Raw genomic sequence first — 9,788 nt, 5'->3', positions numbered from 1 at the left:
GATAGTTTAAGTCAAACGAAAAGAAAAATGCCAAGAGGGTACATAAATGTAGTATACTTATATATTTATATATAAATCATCTGAATCGATCTATCTACTTTGTATATGCATTACCGACTTTTTTTTTCGTTAAATATTTTATTTTTTTATTTCTTAGTTAGGATATTTATAAAAAGAAAAAATACTGCTTGAAAACAGCATTTATTATTATTGAGCAAGAATTTGGTGCTAAACGAATATAATATTTAGATTATCCGATATTTACCATAAACGCGTAATGGTAAGACAAAAAAAAATATGGAATTTAATATCAAGCAATACGATATTACGTGTATATTGTTATGTATCGTATAAATAATAACTAAAATCATATATTTATAGATATATTTCTTTTGTTAACTATTTAATGTTTTTATTTCTATTGTAATATTTAACTTGTGGAATGTTATGGTTTTTTTGTTACGCTTCAATTTTGAATTAAGAATTATTACATAAATATGATACAGGGCTTTGCTTATTAGGAAAAAAAAACAATGTTAATAATAATTACATTCAAATAAAATTTAGAAAAAAAAAATCTGTGTCGTTTTATCTTTACTCACTTGTTCAATCGTTTCTTCAACATCGACATGTTTTGTTGAATGTTGAACTTTGGTCGTATTGTTATCTTCATGGGTACTTCGTTCAAGTTCGGTTTGTTCTTGAACATGTACGTTCCCATGTTCGGCTTTGCAGGAGCTTTGTGGTTTTGTGGAACCAGGAAGGTGAAATGCGCGTAATTTTCTACCGCTTCCACATGCACCTAACAATATTACTGTTTTATTTATAATTTGTTATATTGGAACATTTTATTTTACCTTCTTTCTGGGATTCATCAATTGATAGTTGCAACCACCTAAGTTTTCTTTGGGTATCTTTAATCCAAATGAATCCTTCTTTGTAATTGGTTTCTCGTTTATTTCAGCCGCAAGCCGTTTATATTCCTATATATATATATTAATTTTGTAAATTTAAGTAATCATATTTTGATCTAGAAAAGTTTCAATCTTAACCTCTTAAGCGGTATAGTTGTGGCTAATGTATATATATATATTATTCATGATGCGAATATAGCCGTCATGAGCACTACGCAACACAAGAGACCATGACGAATATATACGTCCCCTTAAGAGTTAAATATTGCAACAATCCCGGACTTTTGAAGTAATGAGACACTAAATACATGTATAAAAATAATTTAGTGTACTAATTTTTTGAGAATTTAGTTTCTTTTGAAACTGCATTATAATGAATCCGGACTGATTGAAGCTTTATATACTGATTAAGCTTTATATTTAAGTACATATAAGTATAGAAATGTTATATGTTACCTGGTTTGCGGTTGTCTGCAACAATGTTTTTGTTTTCTCGTTGGCGAAATAAATTGCTAACGACATTGTGTCCTTGTCGATCTTATCACCAAGCTTATAGCATTCGGCTTCATTTAAAAGTTTTATAACCATATCTAAAATGATAAAGTTTATATATAAAAAAAGAACTCGTTAATTATACTAATTTTATTAATTACTTTCGACGTAACACTTCAAAGTGTGAACCAGCTTAATCTCACAATCATAATTAAGTTCCTTTAGAATATTCTTAATATCGTTGATTATTGACATCGCAAATGACACTACTAAATAATAACAACATTTGTTGCTATGGTAATAAGCGAAAAGCGCTTACTTGAAAAAGAAAAACCATTTTAATTCGATCATAACTTAAAACAAAACAACAGTTGAATACGAATCTAGTTGGAAATATTTAGAAATATAGTTTCATATAATTTATTAATTTCGAATACATAAAGTAAACAAGTAAAACTTAACAATAAAATATGTATTAATTAATTCTAATTTAAACATGTTTTTCGTGGATAAGTTCATTTTGCCACTGTGAGAAACACGACGAATCACAAATGATTTGAATGTGTAAGCAATCCTTATTGGGATCGTTAACAATTCTATTGCTTCTATTGTTCGCTAACTATTTGTGGCTCATCTCTAAAGTTTCTTGTTAACAGATTTTATTTAATCCAAATCTAAACCAATCGATAAATGTGGGACTTTTGTTATAAATCTGTTGAGAGGAATCTAAATTATTTTAGAAATAATTTGAGACAAAATATATTTATTTACAAATAATAACAATACAATGTTAGTGTGTAAAGTGATAATATAATATTATTAATTTTGTATTAGAATTGCAATTATTTAGGATATAAAACACTTAATGGAAACAATGTGTATACATTATTTAAATTTGTATAAATAAGTTTCTTCATTACCTCTAAAATGAACGGTTTCATCTCAATGAATAACAGATCGGCATTTTCGTTAATAGCCTTTCCCGTCGCTTCTGATAATTCCTTGTTGTTTTTAAACAAGTTGTCGATATTGATATTAAACGTTCCTATGTTCAAATCCAATTTCAAATCTTCCACTTTCATGTACTCTTCACCTTTCTTCGTAAACCTTGACCCAGTGTAGCGCGAATTCATGGTCACTTTCGCTGAAAATGCGGTGAAAATTAATCTTCTAAAAACAATTCCTTTAGAAAACTCTCATACTCATGTTCGCCTTGTAAAATCCGTCGCTGTCGAATTGGATTAGCAATACTTTTCCTTTGGCTTTCCAATCCGCTTCCAAATATATATGCGGTGTTTCCATTACCATATCAAAGTCCAATTTGTCCAGATCGAAATGACCGCTCTTCAATTTACTGTCGGTCGTTCCAAAGATTTTGAAATTATTCAAGTGCGCATCCATACTGAGAGCGGAGCTGTTATCGCCCAACTGAAAATCTAACTTATCCAAGAACACCGGGTTCATCGCCAAAAGGTTCATTTCCGGTATCCCATTGTCCAGATGCTGCAGCACATTCTCGAAACTTCTTTTAACACAATCGAAGAGTTTCGGATCTCCTCGATTACACACCTCCACAAAATCCGCTTAAATACAATTTATTTATATACAATAATCTTATAATATTTCACTTACGTAATTTTCGAATACTGTAACTGGTGTAAACCGAACTGAACAATACTAAAATCGTAAATAGCAAATTCATCTTGGAGGATTTGTGTTTAATGTTTACAACTACATTTTACATTTATATAGGTAAATGATGCCCCACTTCTTCTTTTGAATGAACAACCAGTTTATAGTAAGACCAATTAAACAATTTCAGTAAACAACTCTTTTTTAAATTGACTTTTATTTCGTATGATGGTCGCGTTATTTACATTAAATGAATAACCTTCACAGAGAACACTCACAGTTTTGCTCAGAGGTCTCCCTCAATTACAGAAAAATAAAATAATAATTTAGGTTGCTTTCATAATTATATAATTAACGCTTACGTTCGAATTCCTTATTTTGGGAAGAGAACACGCATCGGAAAAGCGTCAAAAACGTTACTGTTTGCTTCAAAAGCAAACGACTTAACGAACTGTAAAATAACAGGTTTCATTTCCTCGTAAAGCACATCCACATTTTCATTAATCAATTTGTTGGTGGCACGTTGTAAATCCTTATTGCCTCCGAACAATCCCTCGACATCCACGTAAATTTTTTCTATCATTACGTCCATCACGAAATTCTCCAGCTTCATGTGTTCCTCTCCGTCCTTCTCGTAATATTTACCATCCCATTTTGCAGTTACCACGCAATTTGCTGAAATTACGACAACATTAACTAACTAACTTAACTTTAAACATTAACAGTTACTTGTGTTGACTCTAATAACGCCGTTGCTGTTGATTTTAATCATTAAAACGTTTCCATTGCCCTTAAATTCGGAGATCATATAGATTTCGGGAATAAGAAATTCCATCTCGTATATTCCTTTGTCAATATCGAATAGACCATCCCTTAATGTAGAGGCCATGCAACCGTATATTTTAGGATTGATCATATTGATATCCATATTGATGGCACTGTTGTTTCCAAACACCAAATGCGTCTGCTCCACGGTCGCCGGATCTATTGGCCTCAAACCCATCTCTGGAATTCCATTTGCCATACGGCTTAATACATCTGCGAAACTTTCTTGCAGACACTTCAAGAGATTTGGATCATAACGTTTGCAAGTTTTAACAAAATCCGCTGAAATAACAAGAGTAAATATTACAAACAATATTATAAAATAATCTTACGTAGAGTATTTTGTGCCACTACCAACAACGGCAACAATATGAAAATGCTCTGGCTCAACATTTTTTTTTGTAATCAAATTAATTAGTGGTAAAATTTGTAGCCTATTTATACCTGTTTTTTTTCACACTTACTGCAAATTGATCCCATAAATTAAGTAATGCTTTAATTACACCGTTTGTCTTTCATTATGTATCTTAAATAACATATAATCAGTTGTAATTTATTTTCAAGACTGATATAATAATAGTTGAAAAAATATTTTTTTAAGAAAAACAACCACTTTATATTTAATTATATAAATATATAAACACATACTAATTAGTATTAGTTATTATTGTAGATTCATTCAATGGAAACTCTATTTATTTTCATAATCCCGTAGACGAAGGAATTTTTTTATCGGTGTCCGAGATTTAACCAAGAAGAAATTGTCTTTTAATACAATAAATAAGCAAATATTTCTACATTGACAATCTTTACAAGTAATTACGAAAGGACATTTCTTAGCTTATTTACTTTAAACACAATTTCATATTTGCATGAATCCTGCTTAAAAAAAATAGATAAAGAACTTCCTCATTTCAAACCAGTTTTCGTTAACGAATGACAACTGCAAAATGTCTTCAAATTAATCTATGCAATGGAAAAATCAAATCAAATACTAAAAAAACATGAATTTAACAACATAAAAAACATAATAATTCAAAGAATTAGATACAAATTAACCCTTTCCAGTCCAGTGATTCCAATTGGAATCATTACTTTGTAAATATAATTTTGTCTTTCGACGATTAAAACCGTTGAATGCAACTAATGTAATGTAAGATATTTGTTATGATTAAAGAAGTGCTTTTATAAAGATTTGAATAAAATAAAATAAAATTGAAAGAAAAAATGGGGCTGGAAAGAGTTAATAGTAATATTATATATAGATTTGGAATATCTATCAAATAAATAAAGTCTACAGACTAAGAAATAATATTTTTTTTGTTAATAATCTTTTTGGAGAATTGAACTTTGAACTATCAAATTGTAATAAATTTAAAAGAAATGCACAAATGTGAAGATGTTTATTGTTTATTTTAAATATAAATATGTTTCAAGAAGTAATTTGTAAATTACAATTTTCAAATATCGATATTTGTTGACATTTCCATAAAAAAATGTAAATAAATAAATCTAATTGAAATGAAAAATATAAAAAAAAAAGTATTATTTATTTAATTACAGATATGTACATATTATTGAATATGAATTATTCAGGGTGTAAAACATCAAATGGAAAGAGATTGTAAACATTGGTTGCAGCATCATTGAGTATCGTTTTGAGAGTGTCCACGATAACTGGTTTCAGTTCTTCATACAGAGTGTCGATGTTATCATTAATAGCTTTGTTTGTTGTATCACCTAACTCTTTATTATCACCAAACAGGTTCTCAATGTCAATTACGAATTTATCAATTACGCAATCCACGTCGCTGTCTGCCAACTTCCAATATTTTTTATCTTTCTTCTGGTACGAATCGAACTTGTACGAAACCTTGGAATGAACTCCAGCTAAAAAAAACAGATAAAACACATATGGGATTAAAGAAAAATGAAATAACTCGTGATACTTACTCAAGTTTGCACGAAATACACCGTTACTATCGAATTGGAACAGAAGCACTTTTCCGTTAGCTCCAAACTTTGATTCCAAGTAAACGGCTGGTGTGAAAATTTCACCGTTGAAAGTTCCTATATCGAAATCAACTTTAACTGAGGCCAGTTCAGAATCTTGTATTCCGTACAGTTTGACATCATTCAATTGCGCATCCAGATTGACCGATTGTCCATTACCGTTCACAATGCTCAACTTGTCTATGATTACCGGATTGAATGGTCTTATATTCATTTCCGGTATTCCCAGTACACCATGTTGGAACACAATTTTATAAGATTCTTTAATGCATGTCGTTACTTCGGGATCATTGCGATTGCATATTTTTATGTAACTTGCTGAAATTTTAATGATCATTTGATTATTACATACATAAACAATTACAATTTTACTTACGTAACTTTCGAGCCGTTGCGATTATCACAGCGAAGCAAAGGAAGGCGACAAATCTTAAGTGCATGTTTACCATTTGGGAACTGATTCCAAGCAACCGTCGAATTAGCTTTTATGATGTTTGCCTTCCCAATAACCTGTTTTATGTTTATTTCTAAAGTTTTGATCCGCAAAAAAAAAATATCCGCAAAGTAAATTTCCGCTTTTAATGTTTGATTGGTTTTATACTTGTTCCGAATACAACCGCAATTAGAATCTTTGTTAAATCAGGTAGTCTCTGGATTTATATAGCCAACGTGTCATGGTTGGACCCAATACGATGTCAGGGACACGTTTGTAATTGGTAAATAAACACGGCTGAACGACCTCGTGGTTGATAGACATTCTGAAGTAATTCCTCTTTACATAATCAAAACATTTTAAAACATAATATTCAATATTAAATTTAGTATACTATAGTATTAAATAAAGATAACATTAAATTTTTGTTTATAAAAAAAATCAATATATTAAATTTCTTTTCTTATCTCGTTAGTTTATTCATAATTTATTCGCTATGTAGTGTCATGTTTTGATAATTGTAGTGTAGTTTACATGGATTTAATATCTCTGGACATTGTGGATTTACTCGTAGTTATGTAGAATGCTAGAGCAGAAGTTGAAGTTTTTACGATAATAAAGAGTTCCAGTTGCTAAGAACCATAGGTTCTAGATTTGTTACTAGGGTTCTTATGAGTCTAAATATGACTAGGTACTACTAGTGCTGGACTTTTATTTCATAGGAATTAACATAGTGGGAGTACAATATTTGGGAAGGGAATACATGGGCAATTGTATTTAACTTTCCCTGATCATTATGTATGTGGTCGGGGAACCGGGGTAAATTACCCAAAATGGGGTAAAAATGAAAATGAAATTTTTCTAATTTCATCTTACCAAACTCAGAGAGCGGTTCTCTGACTACTTTTCAGATCTTGATGTACAAACTGTGAATTGGGTTGTAGATCCTTTTAAATGTGAAATTAATAACATACCAGAAGAACCTCCAGGTTTGGCAGAGCCAATTCTTGAACTTCCATCCAATACTGTATTCAATTTGAGAACAAAGCAAATCTTGTCGTCTTTTTGGTTGTCAAAGGCTGCAAAGGCTTTCAAAATTGCACATGAGGAGGGGTAAAAAAATTGCTGCCATTTGCAACAACCTACCTTTGTGAATACCTTTGTGAACAAGGCTTTTTCACTGTAATGAACATAAAAACAAAAAAACAGAAATCGATTAAACGCCGAAGACTTTATTCAAATTGCTCTTACATCAAAAAGTCCCAATTTTAAAGTAATTATATCAAACATGAAGCAACATCATGTTTCCAAAACCTGAAAGGGGAAAGTTTTCAATTAATTTTTGTTTGTTCCAATTTAAGAATTTTATTTTGTTTGTCTATTACTATTTGTTACTATTTTCATGTAACTTTTTTTTTTATAAATATGTAAATCCAAATTAATTCAATAAATAATATTTATTTAAAATATACATTGATTGTTTTCTATTCAGAATGGAGAGGGGTAATATGGACTTACGCAATAATATTTTGGGGTAATGGTTAAAAAAGTTCCCCGACCGCTGATTTAGATGGATGTACATATTTGTAGACATTAACGAATTGGCTGGTATGCGTTTTCGAATTTGTATATGACAATAGTCATATTAGTTGTGGAATCTTCTGAAAGTGAAAAAGTACTGAGTAGTTCATACGACAATACAAACAATATTGGATAATAATGGTTGGCCACAAAAGTAGCGCCACTACAGAACTAACGTCATAGCTTAATTTTCAACATGACGGCACCGTCTCAAAAAGACTAGTGGCGCGCTTAGGTAAATACATTTTTCATATTTATTTGAAGATCGTCCGTTCGAGTATTTCGAATTTTAATGCAAACATTTTGGAATTCCTTTATTTGGTTCTTCCTTCCACAGTGTTGACAGCTTTCCTCCACACTTTTTACAAATTTGTAGTTTTTTTGCAATCAGTATGTTAGGGCCAAATAATAGTATATAAATATTAAATATTCCTTTAATTTTAATTGATCCTTTAATTATAAAAATAACAATATTCACAATAAATGAAGCCAAAGAATACTTTAATGAGATAATAATATAGAAATTAATAACTTTACAAATATGTTCATTTTAATGCGTAGAGAATAATTAATTATCAGAATATAAAACAAGAACACTCTATTTACATTATATCGTATTATTTAGGATGTAGTACGTCAAGTGGGAATTTGTCAAAAACATGGGTAACGATATCATTTACAACCGTTTCAATTGTATTGACTATAACCGGTTGCAATTCAATTTGAATGTTTTCGTCAAGAGCTGCTTGCACCGCCTCGCTTAAATCTTTATTATCGGCGAACAACTCTTCCAGATTGATAGCAAAATTGTCAATGATACAATCGAAGTTACTGTTGGCAAGCTTCCAATGCTCTTTACCTTTCTTCTCGTAAGATTCGAAAGTGTATTTCACCTTAGTGCGGACACCAGCTGAAAAGGATGATAATTTAAACACAATAAAAACAATTTTTAGTATTTCAATTCAATTACTCACTCATATTTCCACGGAAAATACCGTTGCCATTAAACTCAAGCAAAAGTATTTTCCCCTTAGCTCCAAAATTAGCTTCCAAGTAAACAGCGGGTGTGAAGATTTCGCAATTGTAAGCACCCGATTCGAAATCAATATCAATCGACTCGAGTGTCGAATCTTTGATTCCGTACAGTTTCACATCAGTCAACTGCGCATCGAGATTTACGCTCCCGCTATTCCCTTCGAGAATACTCAACTTATCCAACAAGATTGGATTGAATGGTCTTATATGCATTTCCGGTATTCCCTTATCGCCGTGACTAAATACAATGCCGAAAGATTCTTTCAAACACGACACGATGTCTGAATTCTTGCGGTCGCAGACTTTAACGTAACTTGCTGCAAAAATAAATTAAAATTTACGTTATCATCAATAGTTATTAACTTACGCAATCCTTTATCCGCTCCATAAGCCGCAGCGGCTAAGCACACTAAAGCAAACAATCTGCAATCCATTGTTATTAGAGACAACTGATTTGATGTCTCCTCTGGACATTACCTTTTATTGGAAATTATTAGCATTCCATAACAACCTGTTTAGTGCTTTTTTTGTCAAATATAGATTGTACATCCAGAAATCTTCTATTTTCAAATAATTAACCTTGACCTTAATAATGAATGGATTCATTTAATTCAAAATTTTAAGCGATTGTAAAAGTCCAAATTTCTAATTAACCAAAAAGCGTTACATTTCGCACACCTCAGTAATTGCCCTAATTGAAATTTAAATGTAATAATAAAAAAGCATATAAAAACCAAAGATTCAGAACATTTACTCATCATTTGTGTATTAACTTCAGTTACGAAATGTTGACTAAAGTGAGCTCTACTTTTATAAATCAAATTTCATTTTTAATTTGTTTCGATTCTTTTTTAGTTAATAGT

The 9,788-nt window shown here is 30.7% G+C and overlaps 4 protein-coding genes across 4 annotated transcripts; all 4 read right to left on the bottom strand.

Annotated features, from left to right (window-relative positions):
- Positions 1–598: 598 nt before the first annotated feature.
- LOC108560264 lies at positions 599–3,108 on the bottom strand. Its single transcript, XM_017917727.1, has 7 exons — positions 3,039–3,108; positions 2,609–2,989; positions 2,327–2,550; positions 1,568–1,625; positions 1,371–1,504; positions 858–983; positions 599–802 (listed from the first exon to the last, which is right to left on the bottom strand). The coding sequence occupies exons 1-7, from the start codon at positions 3,106–3,108 to the stop codon at positions 599–601; spliced, it is 1,197 nt and encodes a 398-aa protein (XP_017773216.1).
- A 154-nt stretch (positions 3,109–3,262) lies between these two features.
- LOC108560263 lies at positions 3,263–4,256 on the bottom strand. Its single transcript, XM_017917726.1, has 3 exons — positions 4,196–4,256; positions 3,768–4,145; positions 3,263–3,713 (listed from the first exon to the last, which is right to left on the bottom strand). Exons 1-3 carry the CDS (start codon positions 4,254–4,256, stop codon positions 3,412–3,414), a joined length of 741 nt encoding a protein of 246 aa, XP_017773215.1. The 3' UTR covers positions 3,263–3,411.
- Positions 4,257–5,451: 1,195 nt separating this feature from the next.
- On the bottom strand, positions 5,452–6,319 carry LOC108560262 (circadian clock-controlled protein-like). The gene is made up of 3 exons (XM_017917724.1): positions 6,253–6,319; positions 5,817–6,194; positions 5,452–5,753 (listed from the first exon to the last, which is right to left on the bottom strand). Exons 1-3 carry the CDS (start codon positions 6,314–6,316, stop codon positions 5,452–5,454), a joined length of 744 nt encoding a protein of 247 aa, XP_017773213.1. The 5' UTR covers positions 6,317–6,319.
- A 2,188-nt stretch (positions 6,320–8,507) lies between these two features.
- LOC108560261 lies at positions 8,508–9,359 on the bottom strand. Its single transcript, XM_017917723.1, has 3 exons — positions 9,293–9,359; positions 8,865–9,242; positions 8,508–8,800 (listed from the first exon to the last, which is right to left on the bottom strand). The coding sequence occupies exons 1-3, from the start codon at positions 9,357–9,359 to the stop codon at positions 8,508–8,510; spliced, it is 738 nt and encodes a 245-aa protein (XP_017773212.1).
- Positions 9,360–9,788: the final 429 nt, after the last annotated feature.

Source organism: Nicrophorus vespilloides, unplaced genomic scaffold (genome assembly GCF_001412225.1).
Source record: "Nicrophorus vespilloides isolate i.1.1-1 unplaced genomic scaffold, Nicve_v1.0, whole genome shotgun sequence".
Lineage (NCBI taxonomy): Eukaryota > Metazoa > Arthropoda > Insecta > Coleoptera > Silphidae > Nicrophorus > Nicrophorus vespilloides.
The sequence above is the reverse complement of the archived record's forward strand: the minus strand, read 5'-3'. Positions and strand labels throughout refer to the sequence as shown.

Coding starts and splice junctions, on each gene's coding strand:
- LOC108560264 (XM_017917727.1), bottom strand. CDS start 3,108: ATGAATTTGCTATTTACGATTTTAGTATTGTTCAGTTCGGTTTACACC. Junction 2,551..2,608: donor ATTTTACAAGGCGAACATGA/GTATGAGAGTTT, acceptor CCGCATTTTCAG/CGAAAGTGACCATGAATTCG. Junction 1,505..1,567: donor TTTGAAGTGTTACGTCGAAA/GTAATTAATAAA, acceptor TTATCATTTTAG/ATATGGTTATAAAACTTTTA.
- LOC108560263 (XM_017917726.1), bottom strand. CDS start 4,256: ATGTTGAGCCAGAGCATTTTCATATTGTTGCCGTTGTTGGTAGTGGCA. Junction 4,146..4,195: donor AGTGGCACAAAATACTCTAC/GTAAGATTATTT, acceptor TTGTTATTTCAG/CGGATTTTGTTAAAACTTGC. Junction 3,714..3,767: donor CGTTATTAGAGTCAACACAA/GTAACTGTTAAT, acceptor TCGTAATTTCAG/CAAATTGCGTGGTAACTGCA.
- LOC108560262 (XM_017917724.1), bottom strand. CDS start 6,316: ATGCACTTAAGATTTGTCGCCTTCCTTTGCTTCGCTGTGATAATCGCA. Junction 6,195..6,252: donor CGCAACGGCTCGAAAGTTAC/GTAAGTAAAATT, acceptor TTAAAATTTCAG/CAAGTTACATAAAAATATGC. Junction 5,754..5,816: donor TGTATTTCGTGCAAACTTGA/GTAAGTATCACG, acceptor TGTTTTTTTTAG/CTGGAGTTCATTCCAAGGTT.
- LOC108560261 (XM_017917723.1), bottom strand. CDS start 9,359: ATGGATTGCAGATTGTTTGCTTTAGTGTGCTTAGCCGCTGCGGCTTAT. Junction 9,243..9,292: donor TGGAGCGGATAAAGGATTGC/GTAAGTTAATAA, acceptor TTATTTTTGCAG/CAAGTTACGTTAAAGTCTGC. Junction 8,801..8,864: donor TATTTTCCGTGGAAATATGA/GTGAGTAATTGA, acceptor CATCCTTTTCAG/CTGGTGTCCGCACTAAGGTG.